General features: G+C 35.3%; 2 protein-coding genes, 1 non-coding gene and 1 pseudogene across 4 annotated transcripts; 1 reads left to right on the top strand and 3 right to left on the bottom strand.

Moving 5' to 3' along the window:
* Positions 1 to 4,327: 4,327 nt before the first annotated feature.
* LOC133034959 (uncharacterized) lies at positions 4,328 to 6,147 on the bottom strand. 2 transcript variants are annotated; one of them, XM_061110532.1, is made up of 4 exons: positions 5,334 to 6,147; positions 5,043 to 5,234; positions 4,630 to 4,955; positions 4,328 to 4,550 (listed from the first exon to the last, which is right to left on the bottom strand). In XM_061110532.1, the coding sequence occupies exons 1-4, from the start codon at positions 5,364 to 5,366 to the stop codon at positions 4,412 to 4,414; spliced, it is 690 nt and encodes a 229-aa protein (XP_060966515.1). In that variant the 5' UTR covers positions 5,367 to 6,147; the 3' UTR covers positions 4,328 to 4,411. The 2 variants fall into 2 exon arrangements, with proteins under 2 accessions (XP_060966515.1, XP_060966514.1); XM_061110531.1 differs by having other exon boundaries at positions 5,043 to 6,147.
* Positions 6,148 to 6,232: 85 nt separating this feature from the next.
* Positions 6,233 to 8,505, bottom strand: LOC133034309 (uncharacterized). Its single transcript, XM_061109367.1, has 3 exons — positions 8,038 to 8,505; positions 6,423 to 7,286; positions 6,233 to 6,325 (listed from the first exon to the last, which is right to left on the bottom strand). Exons 2-3 carry the CDS (start codon positions 7,284 to 7,286, stop codon positions 6,233 to 6,235), a joined length of 957 nt encoding a protein of 318 aa, XP_060965350.1. The 5' UTR covers positions 8,038 to 8,505.
* Positions 8,506 to 9,900: 1,395 nt separating this feature from the next.
* Positions 9,901 to 9,981, bottom strand: LOC115711821 (small nucleolar RNA R12). Its single transcript, XR_004010691.2, has one exon. It is a non-coding gene; the product is annotated as a small nucleolar RNA R12 (small nucleolar RNA).
* A 5,043-nt stretch (positions 9,982 to 15,024) lies between these two features.
* LOC115695063 (auxin efflux carrier component 2-like) lies at positions 15,025 to 18,602 on the top strand (annotated as a pseudogene).
* Positions 18,603 to 19,223: the final 621 nt, after the last annotated feature.

The raw sequence follows: 19,223 nt of genomic DNA, 5'->3' as shown, positions 1-19,223 counted from the left end.
GAAGCACAATACAACATCACTCAAGAATCTTACACCATTATAATGGGTAAGTTGTATTTTAAGCATTTTGTTTGACTTTATGTAGTTTAAAATTGTTATACGTGTGTTTATTGTTGGAACTGCTGTTTTTTGGTCTGAAATTGTTGAGATCTGGCAGATCTGGTTTTCAGTCGATTTCTGGGTTTTCCAGTGTTATCGATGATATGTCGATGATATGTCGATGGTTTGTCGATGATTACAAAGGAAAGGTCAGTGACGACCATTATCGACGTTATGTCGACATTATGTCGACATGTTGTCGACATCATGCAACCAACATGGTATTAACTATTTGTCGACATTTTGTCGACATGTTTGTCGACAGAATGTCGACAACAAGCATTTTTCTTTTTTTTTAAGAAGTTGTCGATATTTTGTCGACATGATGTCGACAAAATATCGATGCAATGGAAAAATACCGTGGATAAAACATAAACATAACATAACATTAACAGAAAATAAAGTTCATTAAAAATAACATAAAAAAACATAAAAAAAAAACAGAAAATAAAAGTTCATAAAAAAAAAAACAAACATTAAATAAAACTCACCACAAACCATAACATAAGAAATTATTTTTTTTTAAATTCTTTGGCTTGTGGGTGAGCCTTGCAATACTTGCATAATGTTCCAGGCTTCACCGGTTTACCGTTGAAGATGCCCAGTTTGCAACGACGTCATCCTTCTGGGAACCTGTGGTGGAGCCGCCATACACCAGTTTTGCAAAATTCTCTTTCAAGTTGCATGAACCTGAACTCGTTACCATTTCGTTCTCTTTCGAAAGCTCGAGCGGCGTCCAAAACTTTCTGCATTGCAGGAGTAACTATGCCAACATCAGGCTCCTGCTTCAGCTCTTCAGGAGTTAGGATGGGGAATTTGCCGTTCTTTCTTGGGGCCATATTTCAAACTTAAGAGAATAAGAGAAATTTTTAAGAGTAAGAGATAGGTAGAATACAAGAGCACTTATGAATAAGATTTCCCTTTGCTTTTATAGAGCAGTAAAAATGTTGGGAATGTATGAAAATTTAATGGTCATTAAATGCGTAACTGTACAGGGAAAACGCATGAAATGGCGTATTTGTCGACTGAATGTCGATACTATGTCGACATCATGTCGACAACATGCCAATTAAGTGTCACTGCTAACACATTTGTCGACGACATGTCGACTTCATGTCGATATGTTGTCGATAGGACACGTGTCTGACATGCAACGTTTCAGTTGGGAAGGGTTGTTGGGAACGTAGGTAAAATTTACTAACATTAAATGTAACCGTTTTTAATTGTCGATTGAATGTCGATGGTATGTCGATATTATGTCGATGACGAGCATGGTTGTTGTTGTTGTCGATTGTATGTCGATAATATGTCGACACAATGTCGACATTCAGTGCCCTAATTTCTGATGTTGTGCTTCTCGACATTATGTCTATTGATATCGATGGGATGTCGATTTTTATTTTTTTTTTTGGGTGTTTTTTCCTTTACTCACCTTGTTTTTTTGGTTTGCAATTGCAGGAGACAAAGTGTTCCTTGTTGTATCGTACGATGGTGTTTGGTTATGTGAGAATTATAATTGGATCTACAAAGCAAATAGCAGCTTGACGTTGACAGTTACAACCGAGACAACCCTACAAGAACTGCGACAAATTTTATATGAAGAGTTGGAAGTTGATCCGGTAGCGTATGATTTAAAGTTGGAGATTTGTTCCTTGTACATGAAGGGAAAAATGGTTGCGCCAGAGGTTATTAAGAGAGAACGCCAACTGAGAACGTTTTTAGAGATGAGGGCAACAATGTCAAATACAGAGTTTATGCCATTATTCGTGACCAAGGTGAGAAAAGTTGGGAATTCGGAGCCTACGCCGCCTACTAATCCTCTCCCTCGGAGTGTGGTAGGGTCTTGCGTTCCCGAAACAGATGTTGGGATTGGTGTGAATGAGGAGGTTCCGGCCAATTTAGAGGTTCCGACCAATTTTGATGTTCCGACCAATGTAGGGCAAGAACAAGAAGCGACAGGATTTCATCAGTTTGAAGAGTTCGATACACCCTTCTACAATAATGATCCTATTGTAGATTTGAATATGGACGATGAGCATGATTTAGCAGTCGATGAACCCGTAGCGGGACCATTGTTGAGGTTAGAGTGTGTACCGAGTAACCAAGGTACACAGCGAGAACGACAACCTCGTAGTGAAAATCGCACTAACCCCTGGAACTAGCAGTAGTCGACCAGGCAGAACTGAAGAACATGCTCGTCATGCAACGTTCTCAACGTTCTCCTCTTTCGAAGTTTGTACCAAGTTCAAAGCTCCCATGTGGACAAAGGAAGATATAATGGAAAATCATGAGCTAACTACTTGTTTACAAAGTAAGGAAGCAGGGTTGATAGAGCTTGGTAATTTTTATGAAAACAAGGAAGAACTGAGACAAGTTGTGGGTAGGTTTGCCCTTAATAACAATTTCGAGTGGATGGTGAAGAAGTCATCCCCTGATGTGTTGTACGTTACATGCAAGGCTCCAGATTGTAAATGGAGATTGAGGGGGAGGAAGAAGATGCATTCTGACAACTTTGAGGTCACTGTATTTCACAATGAACACACATGTAACTTGAATGCGAGACGTTCAGATCACCGTCAAGCAGCACCATGGGTAGTTGGCCACCTTATTAAGGGGAAGTACACCCAAGACGGAACTAAGTACAAGGCTAAAGACATACGTAGGGACATGTTTGACAACTACGGTATCGGCATGAGTTATGTGAAGGCGTGGAGGTGCAGGGAGATGGGACTTACGTATGCTAGGGGTACGCCTGAGTTTTCATACATGAAGCTTCCTGGGTACTTGTACATGCTGGAACAGAAGAATCCAGGTACCATTACTGACTTGTACTTAGAGGATGAGCGGTTCAAGTACTGTTTTATATCACTCGGTGCATGTAGAAGGGGCTTTTCTTTTTGTCGTCCTGTTTTGAGTATCGATGGCACCTTCTTGAAGACGAAGTACGGCGGTATAATGTTAGTTGCTGTGGCATACGATGCGAACAACCAATTGTTGCCGGTTGCTTATGGTATCGTTGACAAAGGAGAATAACGACTCCACCGGACGTATTTCTTACGTGTTGAGGGTAGCAATTGGCGTGGTTGAGAACTTAGTGTTTGTGTCGTATAGGCATCAAAGCATTGATCATGCTGTTGAACTCGTTTTTCCCGAAGCAGTCCACTGTGCATGCTATCACCACATTGTTATGAACGTGAACGCCAAATTCAAGACTGATGCTTTTCACAACCAAATATATAATGTTGCTTACGCATGGTCGAAGACTGAATGCGATAGAGAGTTCGAGAAGCTTAGAAAGATGAATCCGGCCATTGCTGCATATGTGGAGAGTATAGGGTTTGAGAAGTGGGCTCACTCTTATTGTTTGGGCGATAGATACAACATCATGACGAGCAACGCTGCTGAAAGCTTCAATAGTGTCACGAAGAGTTCAGAAATATCCAATAACTACTTTGGTTGAATTTATCAAAGTTCACACTCCAATCGTGGTTCGCTGATCGCCTCGAAAATGCTGACAAATGTGCCACCCCTTTGGCCACGCTCTTCGAAAAAAACTTGGCAAAAATTCATGAAAATGCAAGGTACAGGCGCGTCCAACGAAATGGAGCCAATTTGTATAACGTTGGTAGGGGACCTAACGGTGAAAGAGGTGGTGACATGAATCTAGTTGAAAGAACATGCACCTGCGGCGTGTTCACGTTATTGAAACTCCCTTGCCTTCATGCATGTGCCGCGGCATTGAAAACGAACACAAGTGTGTACACGCTTTGCTCACCTTATTATTCAAAAGAAACGTGGAGGAAGATTTACGATGATACCATCAATCTCGCTGGTGACGAGGATGATTGGGTTCTCCCAGAACACATCAAGAATATGAAAGTTGGGGTACCTGTGGAAAAGAAGCCTGTAGGTCGTCCAAGAAAAAGCAACGCTGGAAGAAGACGGGAGAACCGTTTCCCGTCTGGTGATAAAAAAGGTTCTGTACCACGAAACTGCAGCCGCTGTGGCAGTTCAGGCCACAACAGAGCAACATGCAAAGCCCGCATCTGAGGCGTCTTGTACGTATTCGTTGGGAAATTTGATATATTGTAATGATGCATATTTTGTCATAGTTATTTTTGTTGAGGTTGAATATTTTTCAAATATTTTAATTATTTTTAGGTTTAATAGTTATTTTTGTTGAATAATGTTGATATTTTATATTTGAAACCACGTATAATTATCAAAATTTGAACGAAAAGAAAATCTATATATACATAACTGTAATGTTAATTACACAAAATATACAATGTCCCAATAATTACACATATAATCAGCCGACATTTTGGTAAAATAAATCGACACACCACCGTTGACGAAACATGGCTATCCGGTCTGGCGTCACATCGGTCAATCCACGCTGCATCATGAGATGCTCCACATACTCAATGCAATACACGCCACAATCACCACTAAATGCAAAATAAAATGTAAAGTCAGTCTAACGTAAAACATATTTTAATACTATAGTACTTTTTTATCGCTATGTACCTGGTTGCTGACTTCGGAACTAAGTCGTGAGTGGCTCGAGTCGCGTGCATTTTTGGAAGCACCGTGATGTCACCGTTAGCTAACGCCATGATCTGGTTGTTATGTGGAAATTCCCCGGTTGCAAGGATTAGCGAGGGCAGCAGTTCTGCCCAAACCTTCATGATGGGTTCCATGGCGGTCCAATGACAGACGCTGGAATCACAGTCGTAGACATTAATTTTCCACAGCTCTATGTCGACTTCAACTGTGACCCAGTGCCTTGCCGTGGGAAGGTTCAGAACGAAGTAAATAAACTCGTTACCCCTCCATCTCTCAAAGACTTGGGACTGTAATTACAGAGAACAACGAAACAATTAACAAACCATAATAATCTTCCCAAACAATTGACATTTAAAATCTTACTAAAACAATACCTTATGAGCCCCTGTGCAGTAGTCCAGGATATAATCCTCCCATTTAAAGTTTTTCCTCGGACCCTTGTGGCTCGTCCATGCACTGCTGATCATGGCGGTCACGAATGTGGAGAGAATGATACCCTTCTGAGGAAATGTCAGTGGATAGTCGGTGCGTCGCCTCCTCAGCATATGCATTGCTGCATCTATATGCTGCATATAAACGGAAATGTCAGTTACACAAAAAAATATATTAATTGCATTGTACATAAAGTTGAAAAGTGAAGTAATATTATAAAATACTTTACTTACGTCATCTGTAAGCCATTCCTTTGGTGTGAGCATTATCCAAAAGAATCCTGGACCGTAATCACCACTTCTCAAATCCCGAAGTCGGTGGTTCGAATGAGTCCAACACACCACTTTCGGAAAGTGGTTAACAATTTCTCATCCGGTGGCTCCAGGGGATCAAAAGTCGAAGATGGCCTATGTCTCCTCTTCATCTCCGTATAGTCACCGAACCATACAGGAGGCTTTCTCTTCCTCTTCCGACTCTTAACCACTGCAGGTTGTGCCTCTATGGACAGAATCTCACCCTGCGACTCGGTGTCATGTACATGGATAAGAGGTTGTGCCTCGATCGGAGTCGCTGGAGCTCCCTCATAAGGATCGTAATCGTCGGGGAAGACCTCATCCTCTTCTACTGGGGGTGAAGCAGCTGGTGGTGGGGTAGATGGATCTGCTGGGGCCTCCGGAGCTGAAGCTGTCGTTGGCGGACGATTCAACATGGCCAATATGTGTCTGAGCTGCTCCATAATTACGTTCTGACCACCCTTCAGCTCTACATGGCTTGTCTCGTATGCCTTCTTCAGCTCGACATGAGCAGCATACAGACCCTGAGTGTCAGCCTCGATCCTATCCAACCGAGCCACTAAATCAGTGTACTCGGCACCCCGAACGCCTGATGAAGATGGTGCACTTTGGGCTGAGGTTCTGAACCAGTGGCCTGAAAAAATATATATCAAAAAAATACGGTAAGCATACGATAATTCCACAATGTAACAAATATCACAAAACAAAAATAATAAAAAATAAAGACATAAAAAAAAGTTCCAAAAATTGGTACCTGAGTGTCTCTTTCCTGAGTGTACGGGACCCGAGTCTCGGTACCCGACTACCTCGCCTCGGCCTCCGTGTCATCCACAACATCATCAACCGGAGTTCTCCACACCATCGTAAGAAATTGTCCTCACAAATGCCTCCTCCTCTGTCCGTGGAAGTAGCCCCTTCACCACTTCCAGATTCTGTTTATGGTTTAAAAAATATCAAAATAAAACCATTTAGCATTTATTACAAGCATTTATGTTAAATAATTATTCAGAACATAAGTGAAAATCATACCCGTCTAGAAAATAATGCGCTGACGTCTTTCTTCCCAATATCGCCTTTGCTCGTCCAGCTAAGCATCCTGGGGAACCGAATCCCGTGGTTCGTGCCATACCTCTTGCCAACCTCCAAAATGGCCTCGTACGCCCAATATTGGACTGCAGGTGCGAAGCCATATGCTGTGTATTTGCACTCGTGCTGAACATCCGAACTCAGCTTCTTCTCGTAGTTGGCCTTCTGTTTCAACATGTCTTTCTGAAGCGAGTGCATGAGTCTGGCGAATGAGTGCTTCCCCCAAGGAATCCGGAAGAAGAACTCGAGGTCTTCCACATATCTAAGTATGTGAGGCGTGATCAGCGCGTTGGCCTCGCGGCCCAGAAGCACTGACTCCACAAACAAGCACAAGCCGAGCTTGTACAAGTCTTCCGGGTTCTGGCAGTTTGTGAACTGAAGTTGGAGTGCTTCTGTCTTCACACTATCAGACCGGTTGAAATATTTGTTGATCAATCGGTCTGACCCCGAGCGCGCGACCTGCGCAGCCTTCTCCTCTTCTGTTGGCCCCGAGGAGAAGTCCAAACCCGTAATGAGTGCAAACTCCAGCACCCCGAATCGGACCTCCTTCCGACCAACATAAAACCTCATCCTCAACTCCTCCTGAGCATCCACTTTCATTTTGTGGAGCATCAGCTGGTGAAATAACACCGAGGAGAATGTCAGTGGTACGGCATTCCAGAAGCTCCCGAAACGGCTTTCCTTCGCCGTGTTGTTAAGGTTGAACTCCTCAAACCGAGCTTTAATTTTTGCAAAAATTCCAGTGCCCCTATATGTGACGCGGCCAGTGAAATGCTCGGGTGCTGGAATAATGAGTCTGGGAGCCATCTGAAAAAACAAAAAACAAATCAATATAACTGCCACAAAAATTAAAAAATAGTCGACATAACATCGACATCATGTCGATATTCTGTCGACATTATCAAACAGTAAGTAAACAAAAAATTTGGTCGACAAACAGTCGACATACTGTCGACATGTTGTCGACATTATCACAGAAACAGTAAAAAATAACATTGTGGACAACATATCGACAATCTGTCGACATCCTGTCGACATGTTGTCGACATTATCAAACATATATCAACTACATAACAATAGTCGACAAGATATCGACATAAGGTAGATATCCTATCGATATTATAGACCTCCACTTTTATTCCAAATAAGGTCGACATCCTATCGACATACCAATGATATCCTATCGACATACACTAACATATATCAACTACATAACAATAGTCGACAAGATATCGACATAAGGTAGATATCCTATCGATATTATAGACCTCCACTTTTATTCCAAATAAGGTCGACATCCTATCGACATACCAATGATATCCTATCGACATACACTAACAACACAGACTCAAACACTTTCAATCTTGTCGACATTATATCGATAACCTATCGACAAGTCATCGACAACTTGTTTGAACAATAAAACACTACTGATTAACATGCAGAAAAACAAGCACAAGTTCGTATACACATCCTAAAACAATCTAATCAGAATAACATACACAAATTCCCATCCAATTCTATGAAAATTCTATTTTTTAATAAGAAAAAAACTTACCTTTGACTGTTCGTGGTTTTGGGGACGACCTCTGTTCTGGTTTTCGTGGCTACGACCTCTGAAAATTGGTTGGGTTCCAATGTCGGCCGTGGGTGTGGGTGGGTTGGGTTCCAATGTCGAGAGCAATAGGCAGAGAAAGAGAGACGGGTCCTGCTCGTGGGTTGGGTTCGCCTCGTTTGTTGGGTTCGTGGTGGAGATGGTCGACGGAGATGGGTTTGCTGGTTTGGGGGTTTGGGGTTTACGGGTTCCTGGTTCGTGGTGGAGATGGGTCGAGGTCGACGTTTCTGGTTTGTGAAGAGGGAAAGTCAGAGAGAGAGAGCGAGAGAGGGAAAGTGAGAGAGAGGGAAAGTCAGAGAGAATGAGTGAAATTTAATTTTAGGGGTATTTTAGGAATCTTTTTGAATTAGTGGTATCAATTTGTACAAAAAATAAAAGGGTCCAATTTTTGATATAAGTTGTATTATTAGGGTCAATTAATGAAATTTCCCATAAGAAAAACACACACAAAAATACCAAAAAAAAAATACTAATCAAATAAAATCAAAACAACACAAAATACATACCAATAATTTAAAAACTAAATATAAGTGTAAGTTCTTAACCTAGAAACAAAATAATAAAAAGCAACTTAAAATTAAAAATATGCAATAACATAATAAAATAGAGCAACCCCATTGCAGAACTCTCAGAACATGTAAAATCAGTTTTGAACCTGTAAACCCGGTGAAACCAGTTTCGACTCTATGAAAAATCATAGAACACCTTTTAAATCTAAACAATTTTTAAACATAAGAGGCTAGGCCTGGCTCATTTTCTAAACAAATAAGTCACTAAAGATACAAACATATTCTACTATATGCTACAGGCATAAGTAAATATATATAAGTCTTAAAAATAAACTGTTGTTTTACAGTTCATGGTACTCATGATATACTTTAACAGTTTGACTAGCTCAATCAATTAGTTAATAAGTTAAAATAAATATTTTAAAATGAGAAAAATATTATGCACTCAAAAATTTTTGGAGTAAGAATTGAAATTCTCTTAAGATTTTTCTAACTTTGTTCTAAAACTATCATTATAAGAAGATAATGTAGATTAATATGAGTTAACACAATGAAATTTTATCCTGTCGCCCACTTTACATTGGTCTAGAACTCTATAAAAGTCACTGCCACTAGATACATTTTGCCCGTTCACAGATGGAATTTGATATCACCTAATAAGAGTCTTCCATAATACACACTTCATCAGCTCCACTGAATCGATGGAATGGTTTTAGTCCCTCCAGAACACACTTCATCGGCTCCACTGAATGATGTAACTTTTGACTCAAAGAATTTCTAAAAGAAAATCCAATTTTCTCAAAAAAGAAAAAAAAAAGATTTACTGCTTAGAACGAGCACCCCACTAACCCCAAATTAATATTTAACTAAACATTTCAATTCAATTCAATCAACGAGCACCCCACTAACCCCCAAATTAATATCCACAGCTTTGGCAAACTGTGTAGGAAGGTGTCTTAAGATTATTCTAAGTTTCAGCACATGATAATTTATTACAACATAATACAGAGATTAAAAATTAAATCAAAAGCAAATATCATCAAATATACGCAGAAGCAAATTAAGTTAATATTATACTCAATCTATCAATCAACAATATTTAAAAAGAAATGAAGAAAAGGCCTCAAAAATTTTGGTAAGAAACCATCATCAAATAGGTGAAAATCTATCAAGAGTAGCAAATATTTTGATACATTATTTGATTTTTTTTTTCTTATATATGCATATATATACATATATAAATTAAATTAAAAATTAAACAAAAAATGTAGAGATGAGATTAAGAATAGTTATGATAAAAGGTGAGAAGTAACTGGTTGGAATATCATAATAGAAAATTAATCATTGGGAATCCGAGTGATTTTTTTATTAATCCAACATTCATTCTTTGATCTACTTGGACCCTGGCAAAATAGTGTGAATAAGTTGGGAGAGAAGCTCCAGGCATGGTAATCGCTGGCATTGTCGTTACCTCTTTTGGTATTGTTTGCACTTTTTGCACTTTTCTCTTGATGCATAATTATTGTTAGTGCAACCTATTGATCCATTTGCCATACAAATCCAACCCAGAAAATGCAGCCAGGAAGCCCAAGTACACGCATTACGCACACCAACCAGTCCATCCCAACCAAAACACAATATAAAAAATATAAACATAAACCACTCAAGCTAATTGATAGCGAGTTTCTAAACTCAACAACAAATATCATAAACGTACACTACACATTCAAACAACTCACAAAAGACAAATGTAAATAGAGTTTAATTGAATTGATTTTATCACCTTGTTACAACAACATATCTGCCTAAAACCAAGAAGAGCATGCTCACAAGTCTGTTTGTCCTTAGAGATACTAGTTTCAAAACTACCAATAGTGAAATCAATGATGATAACAACACAACCAACCAAAAAGCTCCAAAAATGTTTTTTTAGTTTTATTTGTAAACAAAAAAATATTGTATCGCACCTTGGCTTTTGAAATCGACCGGCCAACACCTTCACTTGCTCCCGGACATTGACAGAACAAGTTTGGAGCAGCCCTTTTGAAGATCTCCCATGGTCATTGCAGTATGAAGAACTCATTTTGATCTTGTGAATGAGAACCTCGGTCCGTCTTGTCTGTCAACGGTAGAAATAGTTTCGTCGGAACTAGTAGCGGTCGTACGAGGGACTAGATCGGTTACTGGAGCTAGCAAAGATTAGTCACCGGAGAGAGAAGAAAATGAGAGAGGCAGCCGACTAAAGAGAAAGAAGTTGAAATAATTAGGGCTGAATACACAAACTTAGAATATGGAATTTGAAAATTAAATTTACAAAAAAGTGGCAAATAAAATACCATAAAAAACATTAACTTTGAACAAATGCCATATAAGGGTGGTAATGTTTAAAATGCCATATTTATGAAACTTTTGTATGGAATCCCATATTTGGTGTAATTTTCACATTTTTATATTTATTTAGGTACAATATGTGAAGGCCCAACCTAAGCCCACTAATTATTGCATTGTTGAAACTTGAAACTTTTTTTATATATTTATTTTCAAGTCTTATGGTATTTTTTGCAAGTGTTGCTCAAACTTTGTTGTATTTGTGATAGTTTAATTATTTAATGGTAGTCCAAACCGCATAACCCACACTGCACCGCACTATTTTTTGCGGTGCGATTTTTGCAGTTTTTTAGTTTCGCGGTGCGAGTGCGGTTTGAGAAATTGAAAAAACCGCATGTGCGGGTTTGTTTGAAAAAAATAGTCAAAAAAACCGCACCACCCACACTGCAAACACTCCTAGTTAATTTTCCTTATTCTTGTTGAGATGAAGATGATTATGATTTCTACTTCACAACTATTGCATTTAATTTTTCTGTCATTGTTTTAAAAAGAAAACAGATGAGCTTAAAAAGTAGAGAGAGAAAGAGGTTATGAGGAGATGAAATAGAGATGAGATCATATTTATAGAAATTTTTTTACATGAGTTAATTTGGGATGTTAATTAGAAAAATTTGAAAGATCAGAAATTGAAAAGACAAAAATTATTTAACGTTGGGAATTAATTGGATATATACGTTTAAATAATTATACAAAAATAGATTAAAGAAGTCGTATAAATTGACATACATAGTCAGTATACGTTAATATATTCATTAATGTCATTAATGACATATGTTATTTAAAATACATAATAAATCACAAAAATTAAGAAAAATTAGGAAAAAAAAAGATTAGAAAAGAATCTCAATTAGGCTGCCACATGGAAGGTTTGAAACATTTCTTTTTATATAAATATATATATATATTGATATTGATATTTATTATTATAGATGAATTATGGAAATTTAAGTTGATAATTGTTGGTACTTTTCTTCAAAAATCAATGTCTAAAAATCATGATTTAAACATTGATTATAACTATATTATTATATTGATTTAATTTTTAGGAAAACATAAGTATCTTATTTTAATTTAAATTTAAAATAACCTAAAAGTAACAAATAAAAATGTGTAGATTAATTACTAATAGTTACAAATTTAATTATGAATTTAGTTTTTTTTTTTTTTTTTGTGAGGATTATAAATTTAAACTTAATATGTGATAATTGGAATAGTTATTTTTTAAGACATTAATAGTCGTTTAAGAATTTTCTTTGTTTAATAATACTTAAAAGTACATGAGTGTTGTGAAAATTTCAAAAAAAAAAAAAAGTACATGAGTGTTTAAGAATAAAATTATTATTATATTTGTAGATGAACAATAAAAATTTATGTTGTAAAAAATCATTATTAGTCCATGAGTGTTTTAAAAGAACTTTATTATTATTATTATTATTATTATTATTATTATTATTATTAGGGTGCCATGTGAAATTCTTTGGGCATTCCTTTATATTGATATATTGATATTGATTATAATTATTATTATTATTATGGATAAAACTGTTGGAGTTGTTCCTAAAAAAATAAACAAAAAACTGATAATTTAATTACTTAATGAAGACATAATTCTAACACTAATATATCAATACTATTTCTAGAGAAACATAGATATACATCTTTTATTCTGAAATTAAAGTTAAAAAAAAAAAATTGGTGGAATTCTTTTTTCTCAAAAAATAAAAAGTCAAAGATATTATGGAGAAGTGCAACATCAACAAATAAAAGATGTTATCAAATGCAATAATAGCCAATAAGTTTTTAAAGATTATGACACAAATGGTTGTTTTATAAAATTTGATAAACAACTAAACATAATTTACATTTTCATATCTCCTTAAATTAATAACTTTATCAAATTATATGTCCAAAAATCTAACAACAGTTTACAACAGTTTTAAGAGACTTATTAATAGCAAACTAATTTTTCACTCTTTCACCCAAAATTTTCAAAGGTCTCTGCATATATGGTATAGTATTTTCTGCAGTATTTCCAAGGCCAAACATTGGAAAGGAATAGCATAACTAAATTAATCAAACACTTGGCATACATGAATAATTATAAATTAGTACTCACATTATATCTTTGTTGAGGCACCTCAACATTGTCTCTTGAAGATGCAGAAGAAGATCCCAATACAAAGTTACATAAACTTTTATATCTGTATTTAATATACCCAAAAAAATGTATTAAATTTAAAGAATAGAATAGAATAAAATCCAACTTATGATAATACAATTGCTTATAATTATCTATATATATATATATATATATGTTGAGTGTTATAATGTAGCATATTTTGAAAATCCAAAGAAAATAATTTTCTCAGAATAAAAAAAAAATACATTTTTTAAACAAATGATCGTTATATATAAATTAGGATTAGGATATATATATATATATATATATAAAAAAAATAAAAAGAAAAAAAAATCAACTTATACAAAAGTCAAATATTACAATTGCTTATAATTATATATATACATATATATATTGAGTGTTGTAATGTAGCATATTTTAAAGATCCAAAGAAAATAATAACATTTTTTTAAACAAATGATCTTTATGTATAAATTAAGATTAGGATATATATATAAAATAATAAAAGCAAAATTTAATGAAATGCAAATAGTTTAATAGTTTTCTAAAAGTGCATAGCAAACTAACCATTTCACCCTTTATAAAATGCTTCTTTCTCTAAGATTTGTATTTTATATTCACAACAAAAATAGAAAAAGAGAAAAAGAAAGGGTATTCATATATATATATATATATATATATATATATATATATACAGTAGAACCTCTATTTAAGAATACTCTATTCAAGAATAACCTCTAATATGTTATTAAAAAATCAAGTCCCGATTTGGGCCAATTATAAATAAGAATAACCTCTAAAATGTAATTAGTTATACATTTTCTAAGTCCCGTATTAACAAAGTATACCTCTATATAAGAATAATTACATCTTAATAAAATATATACATGTATTTTGTAAATTTATTTATGTGAAATTAATAATTTTATTTTAAATTATAATACATGTATGAAATTATATTTACTCTAAAATATTTCTATTATGATATAGTATTAATTATTATTTATTGTTATTTCTGTTACATTGATATTTTTTTGTTTTTTAATTTTTTTTTTCTAGTGTAACTCTATTTAGTTATAACCTCCTAATTAGAATATAATTTACTTGGTCCCAAGTGTATTCTTGGATAGAGGTTCTACTGTATATATATTGAGTGTAATATATTAACACTTTTGAAATTAGAAACATAATACATCCACACATTACCTAAGCTAACTAATTCAACTTAAAATTCCTTGAGAAATTAATAATTTTTCTTGTCCTTACATAATAATAATATATCTGAAAAAAAAAATTAAACAAACAAAATCAGCCCCAAATTATCTAGGCTGATGATGGGTCAAAGAGGAGGGGATTAATTTCTATGACTATAATTATACATAATAGAAAGACGAAAAGAGAGAAGAAAAAACAAAGCATACCGCAAACATCAGCCCAAATATTGTGAGTCTTCTGAGAAGAGTAATGCCCTCTTCCTTCACCAATCATACTTTAATACCAAATCATCCTCAAAGCCGAAACTGAAGAAGAAGAAAGCGATTCTTAGATCTCTCAACTCATATCAAACTTCTCAAATTTCCTCTCAACTCAGATCAAACTTCACCTCTCTCTCTCTCTCTCTCTCTCTCTCTCTCTCTCTCTCTCTCTCTCTCTCTCTCTCTCTCTCTCTCTCTCTCTCTCTCTCTCTCTCTCTCTCTTTCTGTTCTCTCTTCTGAAACTCTAAGAAAAGAATGAAATTCTCTCTCTGTTTTCCTTCGTTGAGGAAAAGAATGAAACCTTAAAAAAATGAAGAAAATGAAATTGTAATAATAAATGCCCATTAAAAACAATCAATATATAGAAATTTAAAAATGTATATAATGACATTGTAATGGGTCCATTAATGAATGTATATATGGAAAGTGAAAAATATAAATAAAGAAATTAAGATTATATCAAAAAAATTAGAAGTAGAGAAATTAGGAGATAATGAGAATTAGGGTGCCATGTGGAATCCTTTGGGCATTCCTTTATATATATATATACATTGATTATACATTCAAACATGAATCAAACCTTAATTATATAAAAAATAATAATTAAATAAAATAAGAAATAATAACAATAGATTTTTGAACAAAAAGACCATAAATAGCATATAACTGTGATCTCACTCCTAATTATACATAGCCAGCCATGCAAAACCCAACAAACGAAATGTGGCCAAGATTGAGTTTTCTCATCAAACACGTTTCCTTCTACTTTTAATTAATTTCATTCTTTCTTTCTCTTTCCTTCCTTCCAAACACTCAAAAAGGAAAATATCAGTAAAGCTTCTCTCTCAAACACAAACGCAATCATGATCACCGGCAAGGACTTCTACCAAGTGTTATCAGCACTAGTACCCCTTTACGCAGCCATGACATTAGCCTACGCCTCAGTCCTATGGTGGAAGATCTTCACGCCGGAGCAGTGCGCCGGTGTAAACCGTTTCGTGGCCCTCATAGCCATACCATTTCTCTCATTCCAGCTCATTGCCTTCAACAACCCATACGACATGAACTTCAAGCTTATCTTAGCTGACACTCTCCAAAAGATTGTCGTTTTACTTGCTCTGTTTTGCTGGAAAATGATAAGTAAACACGGAAGCCTTGAGTGGACCATAACACTCAACTCTTCCCAACACTCTTGTCATGGGAATCCCACTTCTCAAAGCAATGTACGGTGAGTTTTCCTCAAGCTTAATGGTTCAGATCGTCGTTTTCCAAGGAGTTATATGGAACACTCTGCTTTTGATTATGTTCGAGTACAGAGCAGCTAAGGTTTTCATAAATAATAATTTCCCAGCCAATGCTGGCTCCATTGCTTCTCTTAAGACTGAGCCTGATGTTATGTCGTTTGCTGGAGGTTGTGACTCTTTACACGCCGAGGCTGAAATTGACACTTCTGGGAAGCTTCATGTCATGGTGAGGAGATCATCTTACTCTTCTAATTCCTCTATTTTGTCGTTTAGAAAAATCCATATGGGTTCATCTGCTAAGTCTGGTACTCCACGTGCCTCGAACTTAACAGGAGTTGAGATTTATTCAACGACATCATCTGTGGATCAATATAGTGTTAGTGTTACTACTCCCAGAAACTCATCAGTAAGCTTTGGCCAATCAGAGCTTGGTAAAGAAATTACTAGAACAGGATGTCGTGGTGGTGATGCCAATGCCATTCAACTTCACATGTCTTTTTGGAACTCGTCAAGTGCTGCATCAAGTTATAACAACAGATCATTCTTGGCAGCAACAGATCTCCCTGGAAACAATTTTGGTACTTCTATGGATGTAATCAGTAAAAATGGAGCATCTCCTTTGAATGGTAATTGTTTGTAGATTATGCTTGCTTTTAATTATTAAACTTCTTATCTTTTACACAGAAAATTATATAGGTATAGAATATTTGCGATTTTCTTCTATATTATTATGCAATAAGGCTAATGAACATGTTTATTATATTTTTGTTATGATCAAGGGAGAAATAATTTTCAAAGGGACCTAAAAAAAATAAGGGATCAACACATGCAGTTTTTGAAAAAATTAAAGATAATATTTAAATAACACAATATAATTTTATTTATTCATTCCAAAATTAAGTATTTTTTCACTGTGTTGCTCTTTTGTATGAATTTGGCTTTTTCTGTACGAGTTTGGTTGCTTTCTTTTTTTTTTTCTTTTTACTTTTTTGACACATTTACAAAAAGAGATGATGCTTTTGAATAGATTATGGGTCAAAGGATGGTATTGGATTTAGTGAGAATATTGAAGAAGAAGAGGAAGAAAACAAGAAGTTAGAGATGCCTCCAGCAAGTGTCATGACAAAGCTCATACTTACCATGGTTTGGAGGAAACTCATAAGAAACCCAAACACCTATTCTAGTGTTATTGGCCTTGTGTGGTCTCTAATAGCATTCAGGTATTATTATTATTAGCACAACTTTCACAGAAAATAATCTAATTCACTTTTTTAATACATCTCAATTCGGTCATTTTGTAGGGTTCACATCACTATGCCAATAATGATTGAAGGGATCGTAACCATATTATCAAACACAGGCCTGGGAATGTCAATGTTCAGTCTAGGTATACTATTCTCTAAATATAATTACTATGTTGCTTAAAGCACAAAAAATAGTATATTTTGATGCAAAAAGATTGGATATCCAAACAGGTCTATTCATGGCTTTACAGCCGAAGATAATAGCTTGTGGCAAATCTCTGGCTGCACTTTCACTGGCTATACGGTTTCTTGTTGGGCCAGCAGTGATGGCTGCAACCTCTGCTGCTATTGGCATTAAAGGGGTTCTCCTTCAAGTTGCAATCGTTCAGGTATTTTAATATTACCATCTACAACTTAAAGCTAAACCCTTTTCAATTTGATCCAATCATACAATGTCAGGCCAAAAACTTAATGATATACTCACAATTTAGGTGGTCATTGTTTGTATTATATTTATAGTTGAAGTGGCTATTCCTGCTGGTATCAACTAATGCTAATACTCTTATTGTAGGCTGCTCTTCCCCAAGCCATAGTTTCCTTTGTGTTTGCCAAGGAATATAATGTACATCCTCAAATACTGAGCACTTCGTAAGTTATATGCACTGATTTTTTTTCTTTTTCTTTTTCTTTTCATAAGCTCTGATTCATTAAAAAATAACTCGTATATAACACTATCAATCTGATATTGGAAAATTTTCTCAGGGTTACTATTGGGATGGTGATTGCCTTGCCTGTAACAATAATCTACTATGTGCTTCTAGGGCTTTGACTTTATATTGGAATAGAAGAAAACAAAATAGACCAGGGTAAAAGTATTTTCTTTAATATTTTTATCTATACACAAAATAGTGTATATAACTTTACATGAGTCTCTATATAAGGAACAAAATAAATAATAATACAATGAGATTATGCTTATAACTACTTCCTAAAATAGTGATATGGCACCTATAAGAATATTTCCATAATAAATACACTATTTTCCTAAACTCCCTGATCTAAAAATGTCATTTATAGTAAGCTTGCTATTCAGGAATTCAAACTGTTACTTGGATAGTCATTTTGTGATGATATATGCTACTTGCTCCCTTGTAGGAACTGAAGACATGCACATTAGTTCATTTTTTATTTTTCCTTTGATTAAATGTTTATCAACTTCAACATATTTAGTACAGTCATGTACAACTGGATTATGAGCAACTACAAATGTCATATTGTTATCACAATAAAGTTCATATACAGTTGTATACTGTGAGCCATAGCTCTGAATTCAGCTTCAACACTACTTCTAGCCACCAAATTTTGCTTCTTGTTGCGCCATGTAACTAAGTTACCACCTACAAACATCTAGTAACCTGAGGTAGGTTCCCAGCCAAATCAGCACCAGTATAGGTTTCAATCTTCAAATTTCCTTGAACTTTAAACAAGAGACCTTTCCCAAGTGAACTTTTTAGGTAGCTTAGGATTCTATATCTAGACCTGGTGAATGCATAAACTTAATCACCATACTCACTAAAAACGCAATATCAGGGTGTGTATGAGAGGGTTAAATAAGTCTTCCAACTAATCTTTGATATCGCTCCTGATCTTTACCATGGACCAAATCTGTAGGTTTTAGCTTGACATTGGATTCAGTAGGAGTTTCAACAAGTTTACAACCCAACATACATGTTTCACTCAACAAATCTAGCACATTCGTTGACTCGCAAAAATACCTGCTTTGGATCTTGCAAATTCCACCCCAAGAAAATATTTAAGAACTCCTAGGTTTTAATTTCGAATTCTTCACCAAGCTTAACTTTCATCTATTCAAATTCACAAACATCATCACCAGTTAGCACAATATTATCTACATACACGATTAGAATAACTACCTTTCCATCCTTCGAATGTTTGCAGAACATAGTGTCATCAGTATGACTTTGAATGTATCCTTGAAGTTTCAACACCGTACCAAACCTTTCAAACCATGCTTTAGGGGACTGCTTAAGGCCACACAAGGAATTCGGTAGTTTGCAAATGTTCCCAAATCCAAAGTGTTTTTCAAACCTCAATGGAGGACTCATGTA

Source organism: Cannabis sativa, chromosome 2 (assembly GCF_029168945.1).
Source record: "Cannabis sativa cultivar Pink pepper isolate KNU-18-1 chromosome 2, ASM2916894v1, whole genome shotgun sequence".
Taxonomy (NCBI): Eukaryota; Viridiplantae; Streptophyta; class Magnoliopsida; order Rosales; family Cannabaceae; genus Cannabis; species Cannabis sativa.
Note: the sequence above shows the minus strand (reverse complement) of the source record. Positions and strands in the feature narration are given on the sequence as shown.

What these genes read in the sequence shown, in the direction of transcription:
- LOC133034309 (XM_061109367.1), bottom strand. Translation starts at nt 7,286, where the DNA reads ATGGCTCCCAGACTCATTATTCCAGCACCCGAGCATTTCACTGGCCGC. An exon ending in GCGCATTATTTTCTAGACGG is followed by an intron (nt 6,326 to 6,422) that starts GTATGATTTTCA and finishes AACCATAAACAG; the next exon opens with AATCTGGAAGTGGTGAAGGG.
- LOC133034959 (XM_061110531.1), bottom strand. Translation starts at nt 5,366, where the DNA reads ATGCTCACACCAAAGGAATGGCTTACAGATGACGTAAGTAAAGTATTT. An exon ending in ACTGCACAGGGGCTCATAAG is followed by an intron (nt 4,956 to 5,042) that starts GTATTGTTTTAG and finishes CTGTAATTACAG; the next exon opens with TCCCAAGTCTTTGAGAGATG. An exon ending in GTTCCGAAGTCAGCAACCAG is followed by an intron (nt 4,551 to 4,629) that starts GTACATAGCGAT and finishes TTTTGCATTTAG; the next exon opens with TGGTGATTGTGGCGTGTATT.